At 51.8% G+C, this 21,906-nt stretch overlaps 3 protein-coding genes across 3 annotated transcripts; 1 reads left to right on the top strand and 2 right to left on the bottom strand.

Annotated features, from left to right (window-relative positions):
* Nucleotides 1-7,553: 7,553 nt before the first annotated feature.
* PG998_003009 (uncharacterized protein) lies at nt 7,554-8,333 on the top strand (the record flags this gene model as incomplete). The annotated part of the gene is made up of 1 exon (XM_066869827.1): nt 7,554-8,333. The coding sequence occupies one exon, from the start codon at nt 7,554-7,556 to the stop codon at nt 8,331-8,333; it is 780 nt and encodes a 259-aa protein (XP_066733577.1).
* Nucleotides 8,334-11,658: 3,325 nt separating this feature from the next.
* Nucleotides 11,659-11,960, bottom strand: PG998_003008 (uncharacterized protein; the record flags this gene model as incomplete). Its single annotated transcript, XM_066869826.1, has 2 exons — nt 11,659-11,753; nt 11,849-11,960. The coding sequence occupies 2 exons, from the start codon at nt 11,958-11,960 to the stop codon at nt 11,659-11,661; spliced, it is 207 nt and encodes a 68-aa protein (XP_066733576.1).
* Nucleotides 11,961-18,135: 6,175 nt separating this feature from the next.
* PG998_003007 (uncharacterized protein) lies at nt 18,136-18,943 on the bottom strand (the record flags this gene model as incomplete). Its single annotated transcript, XM_066869825.1, has 2 exons — nt 18,136-18,198; nt 18,248-18,943. 2 exons carry the CDS (start codon nt 18,941-18,943, stop codon nt 18,136-18,138), a joined length of 759 nt encoding a protein of 252 aa, XP_066733575.1.
* Nucleotides 18,944-21,906: the final 2,963 nt, after the last annotated feature.

The raw sequence follows: 21,906 nt of genomic DNA, 5'->3' as shown, positions 1-21,906 counted from the left end.
TGCTGCACGGCAAAGGATCCATCAATATTGTCCTGCGTCGACGGTGGGCGACCCGTCAAACTTGCCACGGGTTGCGGGCTTGGATGGCCTGATCCTTCACTGCGTTGCCTCTGGGATCGCAGCAGTCGGCCCGCCGAGCCGAGCCTCGTATTTCTGGCCTGGCTTACGTTGAAAGATGGCTTCTGCACTGGCCTCGACGTGCGGAAGACTCGAGCCCGTTGGGTTATGCGGGCCTGCTGGCCGCGCAAGCTCCGGACCTAGAATGCTCAGTCAGCGTGGGACATGCCCCAAGGAGCAAGTATACTCACCACCTGGTCGAGATCGGGGATTTCCTGGCCTCCGGGAACATACATGGCCATTTCCATCCGGGCATGGACAATGTTCCAGTACATTGTTAAGCTGAACACATTGCACATCTCTCCAAGTGCCAGGACCTTTCGCTGTAGGGATTCCCCAGACTTCCGTGTTTTGTCTGTCTCCCGCTTGTTGTGCATGTAGCGTCTGCTCGGCGCGATTTGAGACGCCAACTTGGCGTTTGGCGGCAACTCCACCTGCAGCGGCTCAGTCTCTGGTGCAGCCTCCGTTACATCCTCCGTCACTTTCCCCGGCACTGCGTGAGGTCCTGGTTGTCGTGGAGATGGCGGTCGGGGTCGAGGTTCCGGTGGCGGCCGTGGCAGGCACGCCTCGACTCCCTCCATCCTCGCCATCGTTGCGGCCGCGAGCTCTTCCAGCATCTGTTCCTTGGCCATGCACAGCTCCTGCATAATCTCGCTCTTCATGTTTTGTAACTCATCCTGGCTACGGCTCTTCTCCCACTGGTATACCCGCAAGTCTTCTTGAAAGCCCTCGATCTTTTGCATCAATATCGCGCTGATTTCCTCGGTGACGTCGAGAACGTGTCGAGCTTCATGATGGTGCAGAAGGCGTGACTCTGACAAATGTTTTGGAGTGACGCACACCTCGCCCTCGCTAGCATCGTATTCGTAACTGTCGATAATGCCGTGGACTGCCATGGATTGCATTTATCTCGCTTTCTGGATGGTGATTTCGGATGTGTAGAACGAGGGCGATAAGACTCATCGCCTTTGAACGGGACGAGACCGCATCGGGGTTTTATAGTCTGCGTGAAGTAGACCCAGCGGAGGGTATGGCCGGCACACGTGCCTGCGCATCATCGGCTCTAACAGAAAACCATTGAAGTCGCTTTGAGCGCTGGCAGCGCAATTGCCATGCTTCGCAACTGGACGCTCGTACTGCATCTCTGTCTGGGTTGCGTAGGCGTAATCAGGGATGCTTTGACGAAGTTGTAGTTCGAGACAGTTTTGACGCGGCGAAATTTGTTGTGGGATTGGTTGCCATTGGCGGCCGTCGCCTCACTGAGTCGAAATCGGCTCCCATGATTTAATACCGATTAACGGCTGTTGTGACCCTGAAGAGGCCGAATTGCTCGGCTCCTCTTGTTCTTTTGGCGTTGGAATTTGAGTTTGTATCTTTTTGATTCTCATAGGAAGCCTCATCAGGGCGCCGCTTGCCTTAAGGTCTTTCCTAGCAATATATTACGTAGCTGCACATGGAGGATGCAAATTCCTTTGGATCTTTGGTACAGAACCAGAGGAGCAGCTATTGCGGCTCGGCGCCGAGTGGGCCAGGGAGTTCTCTAACTGCGTTTGATGGCTTTGTCTTGCGCTAGTTTGCGCCTAAGCGTATGCGCGGAGACCAAGTCACCGTGGTGAAAGGTAAACACCACTCTCCTTCTCGTCATCACCACTTCCTTTCGCACCTGCCCTGCCTTAATCAACCAACCGGCCATTGCACTTATTATTATTGGCCGTTTATGTCACGGCGTAAAAGGTTACTGTTTCTGGTAATTCACCATGTCCGTCTGAAGAAAGTGAAGGGTCTTTCTTCCGCACTCTCAACGATCATCCTTGACAGCGAGGATTTGCCGATCAACCCCGCAGCTTTACTACGATCCCCAATGTCTGACCCGGAGATTGCGCAGCTCCGACGCGAAATCGAAGAGCTCACGCGCGCGAGAGAGGCGGCAGAGGCACGAGAGAAACAAGAGCGACGCGAGAAGGAACAAGAGCGACGCGAGAGGGAGGCGGCAGAGGCACGAGAGGAACGAGAGCGACGCGAGAAGGAACAAGAGCGACGCGCGAGAGAGGCGGCAGAGGCACGAGAGAAACAAGAGCGACGCGAGAAGGAACAAGAGCGACGCGAGAGGGAGGCGGCAGAGGCACGAGAGGAACGAGAGCGACGCGAGAAGGAACAAGAGCGACGCGAGAGGGAGGCGGCAGAGGCACGAGAGGAACAAGAGCGACGCGAGAAGGAGCAGCTCAGACACGAAAACCAACCGACTACGCTGGATGAATACCTATGGAACTGCCACACCCTCCTCTATAAAATCTTCAAGCGCGCCGACAAATCTGTATCTTCCACGGGATTCACAAAAGTCGACGGCAAGTTCTACCCGAAATGGCTTCGTCCTTGGACCCCGTTTACCGACTCTCTCCGCCAACAACAGTTTGACGTCATCGTGGACGCCTGTGGAGGTGAGCGACTCTTCCACCAAGAAAGCACAACCCGAGACATAGGAAGCACCAATTCCCACAAGCTGGCGGGCAACGAGAACGCGGTCGCTTCTTTTGAAAAGGTCGCAGTCGAGGATCCTGTCTTTGCTATTCTCCGGCATTTGGGTGGCCAGGAAGCCATACGTGCGAAATACGGATTCAGCCGGCTACGGTTCAGCGACAACAATCGCGAAATCACGCACGCGAGCGGCGGAACCCCACTGCCGAACGAGGACCTGGATACCGAAGAGCCAGAGCGGCGGAGGGCCGGGCCGAACAAACGAGCAGCATCCGAGCTGAGAAGGAAGCCTCGATCGACAAACCCGGATGGAGCCGGGCTCCGAACGCGGCCCGGCGGGGACGAAAGCCTGGCGTTTGTATATGACTACAAGGCCGCTCACAAAATTGCGGCCGATCATGTGAATCTGGCCATTTCGAAGGAAACCTTGTTTATGGAAGTCGTTGAACAAGTGAACAGGACTACATCGAGGACGGGTGCCACGCAAGTGCAATCCGAAGCCGAAGCACGGCTTGCCATGGCGCTCACCCAAGTCTTTGACTACATGGTCACCTACGGGGTTGGGTATGGGTATGTGGCAGCGGGCGAGTCGCTGCTGCTGCTCCACGTCGACCGGGCCGATCCACAAACGCTGTTCTGCCACCCGTGTGTGCCCAGCAAAGATGTGGGCGACGCATCGTGCGAAAACTGGGCGAAACAACGGATCTACACGGCCGTGGCGCAGCTCAGCAGCTTTTGTATGTTGAGTCTCCAATCGGATGCGCTTCAGGGACCTTCTCTCGACGCCGCTCTGAAGAGCGCGAAGGCGGTCTTGAAGACATGGGCCGAGCCGTACGAGGATGCCGCGCAGTTCTCCGCAGAGGAGACGGAGTCGTCGCAGGCGGCGTCATCGTCCCCTGCACGACGAGCCGATCCAGATTTTGTACCGGACGAAAGTCCTATTGGCCGGAAAGTCGCCTTGCGGTCGAGGCCGTCCTGTAGGCCGCCGGCGTCGTCTCGCCGGGATGACGAGGGCGAGGACGAGGACGGGCCGGAAGATGACTTGCCGCCGCCGTGGACAAGGTCGGTGGAAAAGCGGAAGGGCGGCCCATCGCATAGCAGCTCCGAGGAAGATGAAACGCGCCACTCGGCGCCTACCCGGCAATACTGCTCGCAGGCGTGCCTGCTAGGCCTCAAGAGGGGCTGGGACCTCGACGACGGCTGTCCGAATGTGCTCGCGCATCGTGTCGTGGGAGATGGCCTGCGGCACCCTGTCACGGCCAACGAGTTCACACGCCTGGTCAGTGAGCAGCTGCGCGACAGTCCATACCGAGGTTGCTTGGGGCTAGGTGGGTGGGGTAAGAGGGGTGCGACAGGCGTGCTGTTCAAAGTGGAACTTGGACCATACGGCTACACCTTTGTCGGCAAGGGGACACTGTCGGGTGGCCTCGAGCAGCTGCAGCACGAGTGCCGGGTCTACGCGCGGCTGGCAACGCTCGAGGGCTGGGTGGTGCCAGTGCACCTGGGCCTGGTGCACCTGGATTGGGGGTACGTGCTACCGGGGGGAGGAGGGTGGTGCACATGATGCTCATGTCGTGGGGCGGCGAGACAGCGGCGGACGCGGGCATGGAGGCGGCGGAGCTGGAGGCGCAGAGGCGTCGCTCGTCGGAGGCGGTGTGGGCGGCGGGGGGTGGACCACGGCGACCTGCGCGATGCCAACCTGTTGTGGAACGTGGAGCGCGGGCGTGTCATGGTGATTGACTTTGACCAAGCCGTCCTCCGGCCAGCACCCAAACACCGGCAGGTGTCTGCGGTCCAGAGGAAGAGGAAGCATGGTGCGGATCGGCTCGAGGGTTGTTCTCGGAAGCGTGGCCTGCTCTACAATCGTCGGCAGCCGGCGTAGATGGCGCAGAAGGAAGCTTCGAGGCAAATGCCGAGCTGCGAACAAAGAAATAAACTCAATACATTTTGATACCTTTATCAAGTGCGATGTGAAATATGAAATACAAGTGGGCGCCAGTGCGTTAGGCCGCGTGCTTTCTACCGTCGTCCCCTTCGCCTCTAGCCCGTTGCGCCAGGGCGATTATTAGCCGATGCTTTATCAGCCGTCTCCTGGGGATGGCTTGCTTCTGTCACGGCTTTCTCAACCCAATGACGCGGATGGCACGCTGCGTTAACATGGCTCCTCTAGGCGCATCGACAGTCAGGCATGTCACGAAAGTCTGCAGGGACATAGCGAAAGTGAATAGAGGCTCAAGTATTGTTCGCTTAGTGTCACATACACCTTCATTCCCAACTAGTGCCCAGTCCTCGTACTCATCCCCTTTCCTATGCTTGACTCTTTTTTGGTCCCCGATCTCCTTTCGCACTTCTCGGCAAGTGTTCCAGTAGAGCTACTTTATGCCTAGAGCTCGTCAACCCTCTCTCCTCGTCCATCTTCTGTGAACATCTCGTTAGAGAAAAAGCAATGCTACTAGAGATGTGGCAGCCGTACCTGTGTATTTTCAAGAAATGCGTCTAGTTGCTTCTTGTAGTCCCCTAAAAGCAACATTCGTGTTAATCAGTTGTACCTTGTGTAGGCTCTCGGAGGGAAATGAGCATCTTCTTTGAGCTTCGGCAGATGCCATCGGAGTGGATTTGGGGGGGATATCACTGGAGAGTATCACAAAGACGGCGTGATACAGTCGCGCCAGTGAAAGGTATGCGTAAGAAAATACTGACCTGTATCTACGTATTCTCGAGTCCTTCTTGAGAGTAATCCATGTTCTGGCGCGTGGCTTTCGCCTTGCTTCTATTGCGGATCAATTTGGAATTGGATCACGGCGATAGAAACAGCGCACGGGAGATAGTTGGATTTTCGGGTAGGAACCGGAGTCTGCACCGCTCCTGGCGCAGATGGGCGTGATTTCAGATGCCAGTTGGGTGAAGATGGTTCGACTGGATATGTAGCTGCTGTTCTGATACTAGAACGCATTTTGGCGAGAATAATTTGTGGCCCAGCTTGCTTTCGGCGCGTCTTTGACGAGGATAAATTCTTGCGCCGTCCAGAGAGGCCGTGGAGTTGGCCCCCTAATCGCGCTAGTGCGCCATTGCTGCTCTTCCGACACTGCACTCCGACGGTAGGGCCAACAGGTCTGTAGGCAACTATGAAGCCAGGACCGGAAACAGCGCGCGAAGGTCTTCGAGCTCTCGACGGATGCGGCGATAGAGAATACGCTGCTGAATGATTCAGGCTCCACGACGACCGGCCTCTGCCAGAACGGTACGAGCGGAGCGGTGGAAATATCAGGCTCTGCCTTGCGCACTAGAACATGAGCTGCATCACAAGCTCTCTGTCCGGCGTCCATTCCTGTCTCTCAGTGCCCCTTGAGGACGGTTCCGATTCTGTATCACAATCAGGCCAACAAAACTCACGACCGAAAACATCCGGTGAGACTCTTCGAGCTCAAGCAGCAAAAAGACACTACTGGATGTTACTGGATGATTCTGGTTTCATTTGGGATCGGCGTACTACGCCAATAAGGGTATAATTGGATACCACACTCAACAATATCGGCGCTGCTGTTCGCTGGCTCTGCTCATTTGGACCGGCGGTGCCATCAGCAGCTCTGCATCCTGAGGCCTACATCTGCCCCACCGCAGCTTAGCCGGTCTAGACTCTGTAGTCAGAAAGAATGCCGCTTCGCAAGTTGAGCTGCGTCTAAATCGCGTCCATACTGTACATACTACACCGGTCTCGTGTTGACGACTGTACATTAAGGTACGAGGCCACCAGGGCAGGAAGTCGCCTTAGGGGGCATGGTCAGAAACAGATGCAAAGGCCTGATGTACGATACATGACGTTCACATGGCCGCAGCGTAGGAGGGCCGGCCATTTTCGGATCTACTTTGGTTGAATGTGATGACTATAAAACCTCGAGCTATATCATCAGCATTAGCATTACGAACTATAAGAAGATTCAACACCAACAGTACAACAGCAACATATGCTATGGCTGATAACACAATAGACTATTTCTCCGCTCTTCTGGAGCCTGGATATTTGTTTACATTAAAGCAAGCCTTTCAAGGACAGGGAAATGCTATGCTGATTGGCTACGATCTTCCGCGGCTCGATTGTACAGCTCTAAGCACCCCAGCAGACGAATCGTCCCCGATACACCTTATCTTGACTTGGTATGGAGAGGGGCACAACCTCTTCCTGAATCCCAACCTGGAATATAAGAAGGTCATGTCATTTCGCAACGTTCGCGTAGTGCTATGGATAGCTCCGCCATCCAACCTCTTTATCTTCAATGTTGACAAGTACTCCAATTACGTCAGGAACAACCGCTCGACGAAGTTGGTTTACTTATTTGACGAGACGCCCGGGATTCGCGATATCAAAGTGACGCATGTGGAGGATTGTTGGCTGGGTCGGTTTAACCTCCTTTTCAAAGTGGACAACTTACGTATGCCTAAATTGGAAAGCACTTGGTGGACGCTCTCATCCCCTCAACCGCAGAGGAACGGCGCATAATAGAGGATTGGATGATATAAGTTTAGCAGCTAGATATTGCGTTGTACAGAGTCCGCGTTTGTTGAGGTGTGTGTAGATTCGAGGGACCACCGTGGCCATGAACTGTTGTCTTGTAACTCCTCTAAGGAAGAAGCCAATATCCAACTTTTCTTCAAGCCACGTCACAATTAAGGCCGTCCTAATTCGTGTTAGGTGGCGCCAAAATCGGATGTATCCACACACACGTTCGACAATTAATAACACACCTTAGGACGTGCGTAGCCTTATAAATATCCACGAGTAGCACAATTCCGTGATTCCGGGCTCTCCCACCATAACCTGCGACTCTATCATCTAGGACAGCATGCCTTTTTCTCAACGTCAGTCTCTTGCGATTCGGCCTCGAGCTGCCTCGAGCGAAGGGCGAGAAGTCAGTGAGCAGGACGCCAAAGAAGAATATTCGCACGATACGACCGGCGCCATCATGTCGTTCTTCGACTACACGTCCGAGTTCTACGGCGGGGGCTGCGAACTGTCCTACCTCTCCCCGGGCGACTGGGAGGGCTTCAACCGCGACAACCTCCGCGTGCTCCAGGAGCACAGCCAGTTCAGCAATGGCCTCACTGACAGAGCTTTGGGCCCTATTCGCCGCGACATGCCCTACTTTCTGAGTGACGATCCCGAGTTCATTTATCGTACGCACCCGCCCTACCATCACCAATCCTTCTACAAACCCGGCCTGAAACCCCCGGAGACGGAGCAAGACAAGAAGAATGCGGAGGAGAACAAGGCTGTGTCGCTAGAAACCTATGACCAAGATGGTTGCTGTCTGGAAGACATTTTCGATTCGACCAACAAGAACTGCAATTTCCATGGCAACACTTTGGTCTACGACGAAGAGGATGATATCGATGTAATTAAAGAGATGAACAAGTATTTGTTCCCTGAAGGCATTCCTGGCGAAGAATACCAGACCGACTCCGTCTCAACAGACCCGGATCCTTCCAAGAAACCTAGAAGGGCCGGCATAATAATCACGGATATCCCACAACATACCACGGCAGGCTCGGAAATGAAAGTGCAAATACAACATGTGAACTGTTCACAGTCGTCATGCCCACCACCAGTTGCCGGAAGGGTTGTGCGTTGTGCCAATTTTCAGGGGGACAACAATAGGCCGAGGCGGAGTCCGCGCATAGCTCAATTAAACAAGAGCGGCCCAGTAGCAAGTTCAGACAGTGGACTAGCAGTTCTCTTGATCTAAAACGAGAACTCTCAATAGCCTTACATAGATTGTTAATACTATCGGCTGCAGTTGTCTTGTATTAGTTCCAGAATTGCCCCACCTTGGTCTGCTTCCTCGTACCCCTTCTTCCCAGGCTAATGACCCAGAAGTGGTCCCGCTGATTCTACCTCAGTTCATGTTGACGTGAGGCATCGCCCTTCCATTATCTGCCCTGGAGACCCAAACACTTTATTCTCGCCAGTTTCCAGTTTCCAGAGTCCACAATGCCACAATGCACCATAACTCGTTCGCCACTCACACACACACCCCCTGGCCTGGTTCAGCACGGAAATCGTGCTATATGCAAGAGCATCTGGGAACTTCTTGAACCCCCTATCCGGCAGGAAATCCACATTGATGGAATCGCCAGTGCCATCCCAAAAAGACGCAATGACTTTACAAAGCTTGGATGTTGGTACAGTGCAGATCGAGAGATCCAGGCGATCATCCAGTGTTGTTTGTAATGGGTAGGGATTGTGGTCTTTCAGTCATTTATTGGGAAAAGGCTGTGCAACTGCCCGATTAGCCGCTGCTAAAGCAACCATGGTGAGTAATAGAACCGCCTTCATAAGGAGGCAACTTTTACCTCGATCGACTTTTGGTGCTAGATGTGCCTACTGTGACCCAAATCGGATATAGTGTACACGGCAAAAGTCTATTCGGGGCTACGTCGTCAATAATGCCGCTACCCAGCTGGTGCTGTTACGCCATAACCGGAATAGGGGAGCGGAATCCACATAAAAGCGCCTTCCAGACACGCTTCTACAAAAGCTTCCCACTAGTACATACCGTACAGAACTATAGTCGCACATCGCAGCTTATCGTCAGGATCGATTATATATCACGAAAGGAAGCATAACTTGGATTGGATTGGATTGGATTGGTTGTTGCCACCCTTGACCAGTACTACCACCTTCCCAAATAGCCGTTAACGTTGGCGAGCTTCGCGCCCCCTTCGAACAAAGACGTAATAAAGGACGAAGAAACACAGCTGTATGATGAGTAGAATTGCGAACGCCTCACAGTTCCTCGCAAGGTAATCCTCCCCGCTACCAGCAAGCCAATGCCACCAATCCCAGCAGTACTTTGCCGTGAAGCCGGCCAAAATGGCGATGGAGACGGTATAGATAGCCTCTATAATCAAACATACAGCAGTAATATCGGCAAGAGTTTTGCTATTTCTTTCCCTGTGGAAATAGAGCACGCCGTAGGATGCCAAAACCTGCAAGCCAGAAAGAATTGCGCCCATACAGCAGAGTGCCACCACGAGCCGGGTATGTTCGGCATCAATGGGCATGTTGTGACTCTCAAAGAAAGAGCGAAGGGGTATATTCGTGAACCATGCAAAATACGAATATGTGGCGATGTTGATACCCCCTATGATGAACATCAGGGAAAATGCCGTTGAAACTATGAGGACGTGTAAAGTACCCATTGAGTAAGTAGCTTAAGGATGGAAGATGGAAAGTGGCAAGGAGAGTGAGAGGTCGTTCAAGTATCCGACAGTTAGGTCAGGCGTGAACAATATTGATAGCGGATGCAGGATGCCAGTAATTATACGAGTGATATGATCAAAGGAGGTATGTCATGACGAACACTGCGAGTGGCTGACGACCTTTGAGGCCGAGAGAGTCTCTCCCTTTTTATACACGACGAAGGCTCGCGCAGTACCAGTCTATGGTTTCTGCCTTACTTCGCCCCTTTATACAACTCTAAAGTTCAACCCTTCTTGGCCTAGGGGCAATGGTGTCACACTCAAACTCATCCGTAAGGTGGCTGTTTCCTCAGGTCTATTCACCGGTGTAGTAGATTTGTCGCTTCAAGTTCTGGCATTCTGGACTGTGTATAGCGCGCATCCCGACCCAGAAGCCAGGAACTGTCTGCCACCCTCGGAACACTCTATCTCTGAACACGAGCAGCTTCTTGCCCGCCTTGAAACATGGAGGCTTTACCAACTCAAGCCTAGATGTGCACATAGCGTGCCAAATTTGGCCCGATCATGAGTACTTATTAATGGAGCCGTTCTGTAACGGAATTGGGTTGGTGTCAGAAACGATTCGAGCGCAAGCCGGAACAAGATATGCGCCTTGAATTGTGTTGCGCCAGAAGGATATCAGGGCCTGCTCCCACTACCGCGACGGAACAGTCGTACTGAGCTAGTTCTGGTGTTTTCAATGAGCTGAGCAAGAGCCAGGCCCGATGCATAGACTGTCCATATGCCTATCTACACCATATCAGATATCGTTTTGTTGACGTTACATAGATATCATATCTCATTGCCCACCATGCAGTGCACCATGAATCTCTAGTCCATTGAGCATGGAACACCCAGACTACATAAGCAATAACCAGTAGATATGTATATCTCAGGTATCCCCTCCACATCTATTCTCTGAAATATATACTAAATCACCGTAGCGCACAAGTCCGCATGGGTATAACGCAATCCTTTATGGCACGCCGTTCACAGAACACAACAATACCCACGAGGAGACATAGCCCGTTATTCTCCCAAGATACTAGCTCAACTATGTCGGAGACGCAGGAAACCGATCTCCGGCTTCCCGAGGAATGGGAGGCGCAGGAAATCCTGGACGAGAAAGTCATTGGCGAGAAGTCGTACTACTTGATCAGCTGGAAACCCACTCTCGTGCCTGAAACGGAAGTAAGCACAACGCTGCTTCAAACATGGCGGGACGAGATGGACAATTTGGTTCCTCCCAACCGTGATTCTGTCTTGGAAAGCCATGTGGTGTTGCAACGGTGTGATCAGTGGCTGGGTACCATCATCGGGGAAGAAGTGGTGGACGGTGCGACTCACTATAGGGTCCAATGGGAGCCGACCTTCGAACCTGATAGCAATCTGGTGGAGATGGCGGAGCTGCTCCAGGAGTGGAGGCTGAAGTTTCGAACGCGGAGTGGACGATTGTACACGGAAAGGAGCAGAGTGGGGACCCGCAGGAAGTCCTGTCGTGGTCGAAGCCCAAAGCGACGGAACGAGAACAGCACCCTGGAGTAGACGTCTTCCGCGACAGAGCGGACTCTGGGGACAGTGATGCTGCGGACTCTATGAAGCAGTCGCTTGACATGTCGTCTTTGCCGCCCGACAGCAGCGTCAAGAGGCTAGCCCAGGCTTGTATAGCTGTGCCGCGTGTCAACGTCATTTAATAACTTGCACAAGAGTGCTAGACATACCAGCCCAGATCTGAACAACAAAGTACCAAATGCTATTTCCCTGCTCCCACACTAAATAAACATGGCTCGTCCCAAGCCACAGTCTGCCATAGCCTCGACCAAGCTGGCTTCATAAGGAGCCAGTCGAGATCGGCACCAGATTAATGGGCATGGAGGACTCTAAAGTGGCAGTCCTCGGCACAAAGTGCTGTCTGAACATCGAGCCTACAGTCAGGCAAGTAGTCGTCAGGTCGTACGTGGCGCATGTTATTGATGTGATCTGCAGGATTAGCCCAGTCCTCTAAACATCAGCTACATACATACCAGAAGCTCTTCAGTCGTACCCTGGCCCGAGTAGCCTAGCATGTTGGCGCCAAAGGCGAGAACTCGAAGCACGTTGTGGGCAGCTATATACGACCGGCGCTGCGACATATCCTGGGCTACCCGAAGCCACTCCCAGACTAGCCAAAGTCGAAATAAAGTCGTCGCTATTCGACGCAGAGTCCCACTCCAGGATACTAAGAACACTTCAGAGACAACACCAACTGCGAAGCACAAGCAGGCTCCCAGGGAAATGCAAGCGAGAGGCAGAGGTGCGAATGGCCGTTGTCCGGGGCTCCATGTCCCTCCTGCGAGGAGAGACTTTTGCTTGTTAGGAAGCCATAACTAGAATATTTCGGGACAAAACCTACCTCCCGGAGCATACTCCATAGTGAGAGTGTCATCAACAAGTAACGAAAGCAGGAAGCATATCCTTGCCAGGATAGGGCCAAAAGGGCCGTCGACGCGGATGTTCCAACAATTGTTATGAAAATAAAGTAGGCCATGAATGTATACCGGTAACGTACATTGAGCGGCGTCGGTGTAGAGACCTCATCCCGTGAAGTATTCTGAACAGCATAGCAGTTCCAGAGTGTAGTCAGGACTTCGATGAATAGCGCTCCGCTGGCGATGGCAAGTCTAGAATTGTTTGGCTCCATGAGATGCTGGTATCAGTACTACAGAGAAGGGACGGTAACGAGCGAGCGTGATATAGGTAAAGGTTAGAACGCTGTACGATGCAGGCCAGAAACATGGGGCTACATGGTCTTTATATCTATCAGTAGCCATCGAAACATCATTGGGTCTTCTCGCCCCGTATTATTGACCACTCAATGAATTCGCCGACACCCAGCAGCGTCATCCCAGTGAGCAGGACACTCAGTAATTATAGTCTGAATGAAATATCTTTGTACAACCAACATCCTCGACTGCTCGCAAAGATAGCTGACTGTTAGCGATCCGATTATCAGGCGTTGAAAGTGGCTGCAATCGAACCCCTTGATCAGGCTGTTGGCCACGACTTGGTCTTTAGGATCTGCTAGGCCAAGGTTCATAAAGCCGGCTATATTTCCATGTTTCCTTTTGCTGCCTCGTTTGTTTGAAGGCTTCGGTCTCTTGTTAGACGTATCCTAATGGCCATGCTCACTCAGTGATGTTTCTCGCAGTCCTGCATAGAACATATCATGACGGGCTTACTTCGCAAGGGGGTTTTACTGGTCCTACGACACCGCGGATTTCCTGTACATGCTATACTCCGGACAGCTGCCGCCAATGATTGTAAGAGATCGCAGCATGTCATACGAACCTGGCGACTGACATCTCACAGCATCCCTTCTTCCACAAATCAAAGTTCTCTGCTTACTTGTAGGGCGTTGTTCGCACGGCTGCGCGTGAAGCGCTGGGGAGGTTGGAGTGTATTCGGTACCGTTGGTGACAGTTCTGTCGCCGTCGACAACAGGGCTGTCACCATCGACAACTATTCTCCTGAGGACGATTCTTCTTCCAATATTTGTATTGTAAGTACCGCCTTCATTGCAATATGCAGCTACAGTCGTCTGGTACATAACTAAAGCAGAAATATACGTAGAATATCAACGTGACCGTGGATAGTGGAGGGCGTAAGAGGCCCCGTTGCCCTTGCCTCACAAGCACTGGCGCCAATGGTCTTATAATGAGCACAATAGCGACGAGTGCTTCGTATGTATATCTCAAGCATTTAGGCCATGAAAACGATTGCTAACTGAATTATGTTAGAACAGACAGATGTAAGAGGCACTTACAAGGTATTCGCTCGAGGCCTTCGTTATTACTTCATAATATATCAATCGTTTCTTAAGGGGGGAAGATAGTATTGATCCACAAGGCTGAAACGGATGGCATAAAAGGAGGCAGTGCTGAGACTTAACTATTTTATCGTGGAAAGTGCCTTTTTCTATTTCTCCCATCGAATGCTCATACTCTTTGGTTTCCATGCTCTGGTAATAGGCCTCTACGGCGCGTTCAATAAGATTCTCCTTCTGATATATCCTTGCCTTTTGCGCGCCCTTGCGGCATAAGCAAATGGGTTCCTAAGCTTCCAAGTGCGACCATTCTGGAACGGCCTTTAGCTTTTGCCACATGTAATGCTCAAGCTTGTTGGCGCTTTTAGTGTAAGGTGTGGTCCCGATGTTGTATTTACGGCAGTTGTCAAAGATGAGCTGGGCATCCTCGATGAAGGCCTCCGGCGTCTCGTGCAAGTTGGTTGGCTGAAATCTTGATGACATGATGAGCTCGAGTTGGGTGAAAGTTGCCAGGGCAGCTGCTGATCTGGTTCCAGGACCCATGTTGGCGTTGGTAACTTCTTCTCTTTGGCGAGGATAAGTTCTTGCACAGCAGGAAGATGGGCAGTTGGCCCTAATGGCGCGGGGTCGCGAACGCCTCTTGCAACACAGAATTGACAGTCACCTCAACTAGTATTCTTAGTAGCAATTGTTGTCATGTTGCCATGACCAATTCGGGAGCTTGTCCCCGCTCCTGTTGTGCTCGCTTCCGTGTGTATCGGATTTCGACTCATATCGTCGGTCGTCAGGCGTGCGCTGTGCATGTCGGCGGCGCGTTTCCGAAGAATCGCCCTTTACCCGGCTGATCAGTTATGATGGACAAGAAGTGAGCCATAGCATGTGTCGCTGTTTCGAGTCTGCTTGCAATTGAACTAGTGGCCCGCCCCACGTAGCACAGACGCTTTCTCCTGTGGCTGACGAGACCAGCCACCCCCTTTTCCCACTTCTTCCACCTCCCTCCAATGTTCATATGCTTTTGGCTGAGTTGAATAATAGCTTCCATGCAGCGGTCGCAAAAAATTGATTTGTCTGTTTGTTGCTGTTTTTCTTTTTTCGTATCGGGGAGCGAACGCAGCTCAGACAACCGAGGCCGCGAAGAAAGAGACGACTTGACTGTCCGGAATTCCCCCCGACCCTTCCTCTTGGAGCTGCACCTGCCCCTCATCTAAACAACGGAACATGCACCTGGTTGGGATCGAGCAAAACGGAAAGCGGATACAATTCCATCGAAATGGATGTATGCTGCAATCATTACAGCCACATGGAAAATCTGGTGACTTGCGCCGCAGATGTCGAAAAGCCGAGGTGCCCATCTCTCAGGAATCCTAGCCGCGTAGATGGCAGCGCCCACGAGATTTGACGTCGCCATCCAGCCCATCCAAACCAACGACATGCGCGATTTTTGCACAGCCCAGCCGTAAACCAGAAGTCCGTGCACGACGAAAATAATAGAGCTCAGTCCAAAGCCAGCGTAGAAACAAGCCCGCCAGCTGCGGAACTTTGGCGAAGCAAAGTGCGGATCAAGCGTAAGAATAGCACAAGTCAGCGCGGTACCACTGGTAGAGGACCAATAAAGCAAGCGCAGACTTTCGTTACAGAAGAATCCATAGCAGATAGTTGGGATTCCAGCTCCCCACATCAATATGAGAATCCCTAGATAGTCGAGCTTATTGCAGAACGACGTTAGGGGATGGCTGTGGTTCCATAGGATATGGCAGGTTGCAGAAAAGAGAAAACAAACCGCCACTCCCAGACAGTACGTCGACACAACGACCAAGTCGACTACCTGCCTATTGGACTGGAATTTGTAAACGACTTGGTGAAAATATACAGACAGCGCAATGAAAACGGCTGCACCGATAAGGTGCGAATAAGCGTTGACTGTCTGGTTATGGAGGTAGAAGAGGCTTGTGAGTGACCTCCAAACAGAGCCGGAAGTGGGCCTGTAGCCCGATAGAATGTATTCGTTGTCTTGTTGCCACGAAGGAATCTTGTGGAAGAGCAGCAGCCGGGACGGCGTGTACCATGGCTGAGATCCCTCACTATTGCTGTGGGAGGGATCTCCGATGGGAGATACCGATTGCTCTGATCCGAGAGATCGGGATCGTGAGCGTGAGGGTATGGGCGGTGATACATTGAATCTATAAGCTACAGTAAAGAAACGATAGAGAAGTCGTACAGCCGGCGTTGGGAGCCTTTGTCCGCTGTACATATACCCCGATCTACCTCATTGGCAAGAATCCTAGATTGAAATCCGGACGCTGAACCTGGATTTTACAGTAATTATAACATATCTTTCGTTATTGGTCACTAGCGTAGAGCCGGTTCGCGAGCCGCGTCATTTTAGAACAAACTGCCCAATCCTCCTAAACTGCGCAAGAACAACAGCAGCATTTGGGCAGAATTCCGTATTAGAGGCCATATACGGCACATCAGGAGCGGCGAATATCGGTCACTGTCGGTTATGGCGCCACATAGCCCCCGTACTGCATTTTCGTCGCCCTGCCGCGCGATGACGACGAAAATATCTTGTGGTAATAAACAGTGATCCATTGTCAGCTTCGTGTGGACTGGCGAGTGATAAAGGAAGATTGCCTGTAAAATTCAAGTGGGAAGATGTCCCAACAACACGGGACAGACTAGAAGAGACAGTGCTCTACTTATACTCGGCGGGTGCCTATGTGGATTAAACAACGAATGTAACGAACGGCTATCGGGTGTCCAAAGAAACCTAGTAGACGTACTGGGGTTTATGTTGGCTAGACGAGAGAGTACTTGAACGTGCAGAAGACTCCGTCTTCTGATACAATGGGCAATATCCCTTAACTGATCGTAGAACTTGACTGAGGGTGCAATAGGTCGTTAAGGCAATGTGCCTCACCAATGGGTTAAGATTGATGCTTAGATTGATCACTGAAGTAGAGAGTGTCTATATGAAATACATAGGAAACGTTCGTGGTTATATATCCAATCTCTCCTTCACTGATTCTCCTTGGATCACGCTGTCGGTTGGTGATCCTGTCCGCTGGCTCACTTGGATCACCGTGATCCCGTCGCTCCAGACTCACTGGGAGCGTCGTGATCCGGTCGCTCCTCATCACGTGACTTGGGTGCACTGTCCATTGCGTGCTAACCTTCCGGTGCTGTCTCCGTTCGTACTACCCCCTGGGTACTGTCTAGCCGTGCCGTCGCTTCGGGCATTGGTCGTCGTGCTGGTGGTTGTTTCGGGACGATGGCTTCTCGGCGGGTCTTGTCATTGTAAGCGCTGTCCCGTGGGGTACGTACCCGGGTTATCGTAGTTCCGTGCCGGATGACGGGTACTGGCCGCAGGGTTGGGTCGGGTCGTAACAACGAAGTCCTGCAGCGCAGGGGATGATGCAGGCCTCATACTCGAGCCAGATTAGTGTACGCATACCATGAGGCCTTTATTAAGGATGCAGGAGGCCGTCTAGCCTTGGTGAAAATATACAGCCGGGAAAGGGGCCTTGCCAATCACAGCCTCTCGCCCGAAGATAATATGATTGCGTCGTTGGACGAGACCTCAGCAGCAATACGACGGGATTCTAGCGCGATGTCAAAAGCCGAATGCCAAGTCCGAGAGCTCTTAGTGAATCAAATTTCTACAGAGACATTGGATTATTTCCGCTTTTTGGTCCCTTCCCAACTTCTGCTTGAAGCGGAGGACCACATCGTGTTCTATCTGAGAGACGGTAGCTTGGACCTGCTTATACATTGGCGGCCTGTAAGCAGGAGCGTTTAGTTCGGTGGCTTCGTAAGAGAATCTAAGTTTGAGAGGCTTGGTTCGATTGACCCAACGGTTCTAGAATGAAGATGGTCATGCTATGGCAACGTTGCCACTGATAGATTTAGGAGCCTTAGGCAGTGTCGGCAGGCTGCTATGTTACCTATCAAGAGACATGAGTCTCGCGTGGTCACACTCTCGAAGAGAACAGAAATGGGGATTAGACATACGGTACCGAGTTGACTTCCAAAATAGCTAGAGGATGATTGACAGGAAAGCGCGGCTGTCCGTCATGCCGGCCAGGCCTGGCTGAATTTACCAGAGTCGCCACGGCCGACTGCAGCAAGGCAAATACGATTTCCCACCTATCCATATGCTTCCAAGCACCAGGGCCAATCCATAAAGCATGCGTAAGCCTAACTAGCCGTCAAGATCTTCTTAAGTCTGGTCTAATATAAGTACGGCAGCCCGAAGCTCATCCGTATCTAGGTAAGTGTCCGTCTAGCGCTGTCTTTGTCGGGATGCCTCCTGCCTCAACTCAATCATCACTTTCGCAACAGTAGCCAGCTCCTCATGCACTTCCCCTTCGACAATGTCCCTTCCAAAATGTTGCATAACCTTATCAGTGTGCCACTTCTTAGTCTCTGCATTGATCAGCATGAACTTCTTCTCAGCCGTATCTTCGCTGCTCATTGCTTTCTTAACAAATTCAGAAACGCTGTCTCTATTCACGTCTTGCAACAGGCCGGATTTGACCGGCCAAGGGATATTTCTCCCCCGTCATTTCCTATAAGTTTTGTTAGAGAGCACGTAAGACGGCGATTGGATAAACGAACCTGGCCTGGATGTATGGATTTGATATCAGCCCAACGCATGCGGTATCTACTCAAGGCTTCTGTCCATTCGGCAGCTGATTTCTGCTCCCTTTCCACTTGGGCGAGACGAAGTCTCTCACGAGCGCTCTCCCGCGCTTTCCGTATTTCCTCCGCCACTTTTCGTCTTTCCTCCTCCGCCGCCCTTCGTTGCTCTTCCTCTTTTTGCACCTTCTCTCGAATATGTTGATTGTCAGGTGTGTAATTTCCTGGACACTTCCGTTCCGCCTTGTCTTCGGGCATCCATTTTCCGTTATTTGGCGTAGAATAACAGCTCCAATATTGTTTGGAGGTTTTATTTGTTTGGCCTTGGGACTGGCCTGCGCCTGTCTCCCCCAAGGCTAACTTCCATCGTCGTACCGTGTCATCTATTTGTCCCTGGTGTAGGTGACACAGCGTGTGAATAGCTGCCGACTTCAAGCTGCGCGACGATGCAGCGGCTGCTGGCTTGATGTTGGCGAGGGTGCAGAGGATGTCGAAACCGTGCTTGAAGGACCCCACGGAATTCATGCATCTAGGGTTTCCAGAAGATTTATTATAGCCTGTGCAACTGTGTACACTTTTCTTCGGATGCTTTAACTCCAGTATTGTATCGGGATCCCATATTCTGGATCGAGACTGGGGTCGGGGCTGATGCTGTAGTCGGGACTGATACCTCATAGTGGCGGTGGAAGAAATGAGAAAGCTGGAGAACTAACAGAGAAGAACAGCATGAAAGAGAGTATTTATAGTGCGCTGAGCTTCTTACTAATCTAAGGGACTACATTGCAGCATTTCTCGCTGCCTCGACAGACCCTCTGTCTGTCTACGACGTCATCCCCGACGAGGATGGCAGGACTGTCATTCCCAACAGTCCCATGAGGCAGGTGGGTCCGAGGCAGCTGCCTTGGCCGCCAAATTCGCAAGGTAAGCAAGTTTCTGTCTATTGACTACATAGTCTACTGGCCGTTGACGCTCATCATACAGCAGACACTCCAGGTTCCCAACCGACAGTGGAGCGGCAGCCCGCCCGCACAGAGCCTAGCTTTATGACGAACACCGCGCCGACCGCCGCGACGAATGCAGGAGCCCGGCCAGCACCCACAAGGTACGCCGACCACGGTGTGATGGGTGCGTCATTGCAGAGAGCTGCACGTTGGGACAGCTAGGTGACGGCTAGAAGGCCCTTGGCGCCGATTATGACGGCACAACTACGGCAATGCTCTCCCAGAATGGGGGAAACGGTGCAAAGCTGTCGCAGGCAGGCCATCCAAGAGGATCTGTGCAGAATGGGGCGAGGCACGCGCCAGACTACTACAAGGACTATAGACGCAAGTTGCAGCGGGACACCTTGGCAAAGAAGATGGTGGGAATGCTGGAGGACCTTCGGACGAGTCTCAGCGGCATGCAGTTCGGGTGAAGACGTGGCACATGTTAATGCGTCAAATATCACACGGCAACTCTGTGTATGCTTATGTTGAAGCATGTTTTCAGCTCTAGTTCGGTACAGTAACCAACAATCTAACGCTACTGTCATCCCTTCTGCGCTCCCGTGATCCCTTGGTCCTAGCCTCCACGGTGATCCTGGTGGGAAGAGATTGCACACGACGTACGGCCGGCGCACTTCCCATTCAACTCGGGGGGAGTTGGGAACAGTAAGGGCTTGGTTCTGATTCAGCTAATAATTGAATCTAACAATGCAAGCAAAAGTCAGATTGTGGTTTAAATCTTAAACAATCTTAAAGCATTACTAATCTTCCTATCCTATCATTGTTTCTACGTAAAAGGTCGCAGTATGGGAGCCAATAGGTTCGCGGGTACCCGCGCATATAAAATTTCGCGGGTACCCGCGAATCTTCCCAAATAGGCTTAGCTCTCTCCGAATTCGGACTCTGCAAGAGATCACAACAATTTCTTATTCTTCACTTCGAATCCGACTTTTTTCTTATTATTATCCTTACAAGAGAAAACTATCTGGAAATATGAATCCAGTTCAAAATCAATTCACCGCTTTTCCCAGTGACTGTCTCCCTCCCGAAGGCGAATATGACTCCCGGGATGCTCTGTTCAAGGCTATTAATGCATGGGCAGCGCCTAGAGGCTATGCGTTCACTACTGGGAAGTCGACCATGGAAAAGACTGGCAGAAGGACGGTAATTTATTCATGCGATCGATCCTGTCGCCCTCCTAGCGCTGAAAGAGCGGCGACGCAAAACCACAAGCCGAGGCACAGGCTGTGAGTTCTCAGTACTGGCAAAAGAGTCGCTAGACAAGACCAAATGGACCTTACGGCACCGTCCAGATAAACGCTTTTCGTCGCATAACCATGAACCAAGTCAACACCCATCTGCCCACCCAAACCACCGCAAACTGTCGGAAGAAGACTTGTGTCGGTTAACAAGCCTTTCGAATGCCGGTGTAAGTCCGAAGGGTATCAGAACATATATCCGTCAAAACACGGCCTCTATCGCAACTCAGCAGGATATATATAATCGAATTGCAGATGCTAGGCGAAGTACATGCGAAGGACAGAGTACGATAAATGCGCTTGCCAACCAGCTTGACCGAGAAGGATTCTGGAATAGAATGCAGCTCGGACAAGATGATCGAGTGACGGCTGTTCTGTTCGCCCATCCAGAGTCGCTAGCATACCTCCAGGCGTATCCGGATACCTTGATCTTGGATTGCACCTACAAGACCAATAAATACGGAATGCCACTTCTGGACATGATCGGAGTCGACGCCTGCCAACGATCTTTCTGTATTGCGTTTGCGTTCCTCAGCGGCGAGACTGAACAAGACTACTTCTGGGCCTTGGACCGTTTGAAGTCGTTATACGAAATTAGCAACACACGGCTGCCTTCGGTTATCCTCACCGACCGCTGCCTTGCCTGTCTCAATGCTGTCGGCACCTGCTTTCCTTCCGCTACTTCGCTTCTATGCCTTTGGCATGCGAACAAAGCGGTTCTCCGCCATTGCCAACCGGCCTTTACGCAGCGACAACACCAGCAAGGGCTTGAAGCTTGGAACATCTTTTACAACCACTGGCACCTGATTATGAAGTCGTCTACCGAGGAGATATTCTACAGCCGCGTATCGGATTTCGAGCAGAAATATCTTCCAACTCACATCGAGGAAGTTGGATATATCAAGACATACTGGCTCGATCTATACAAAGAAAAGCTTGTGAAAGTTTGGGTCAATCAACACCTTCATTTTGACAATGTTGTCACATCTCGTGTTGAAGGAGTCCATGGCCTCCTCAAAAGCCATCTTAAAAGGTCGACGCTAGACCTGTTTGAAGCCTGGAAAGCAATAAAGCAAGCCCTGTTAAATCAGCTTGCCGAACTACGCTCTAACCAAGCAAAGCAACAGATTCGAACTCCAATCGAACTCTCAGGGCCGCTATATAGTGTAGTCCGCGGCTGGATATCGCACGAAGCTTTGAGAAAGGTTGAGGAGCAGCGAAAGCTTTTGGCTAGAACCAATCCACCTCCATCACGACATTGTTCAGGCTCCCTCTTTCGGTCACAAGGCCTTCCATGCGTTCATAAGTTGGAATCCATCCTGGCACATGATCAGGTCCTTCGACTTGACGACTTCCACACGCACTGGCATCTGGATCGTCGCGGTACTATACCCTT

This window comes from Apiospora kogelbergensis (assembly GCF_038363985.1).
Source record: "Apiospora kogelbergensis strain CBS 113332 chromosome Unknown utg000002l_segment0_segment0, whole genome shotgun sequence".
Taxonomy (NCBI): Eukaryota; Fungi; Ascomycota; class Sordariomycetes; order Amphisphaeriales; family Apiosporaceae; genus Apiospora; species Apiospora kogelbergensis.
Note: the sequence above shows the minus strand (reverse complement) of the source record. Positions and strands in the feature narration are given on the sequence as shown.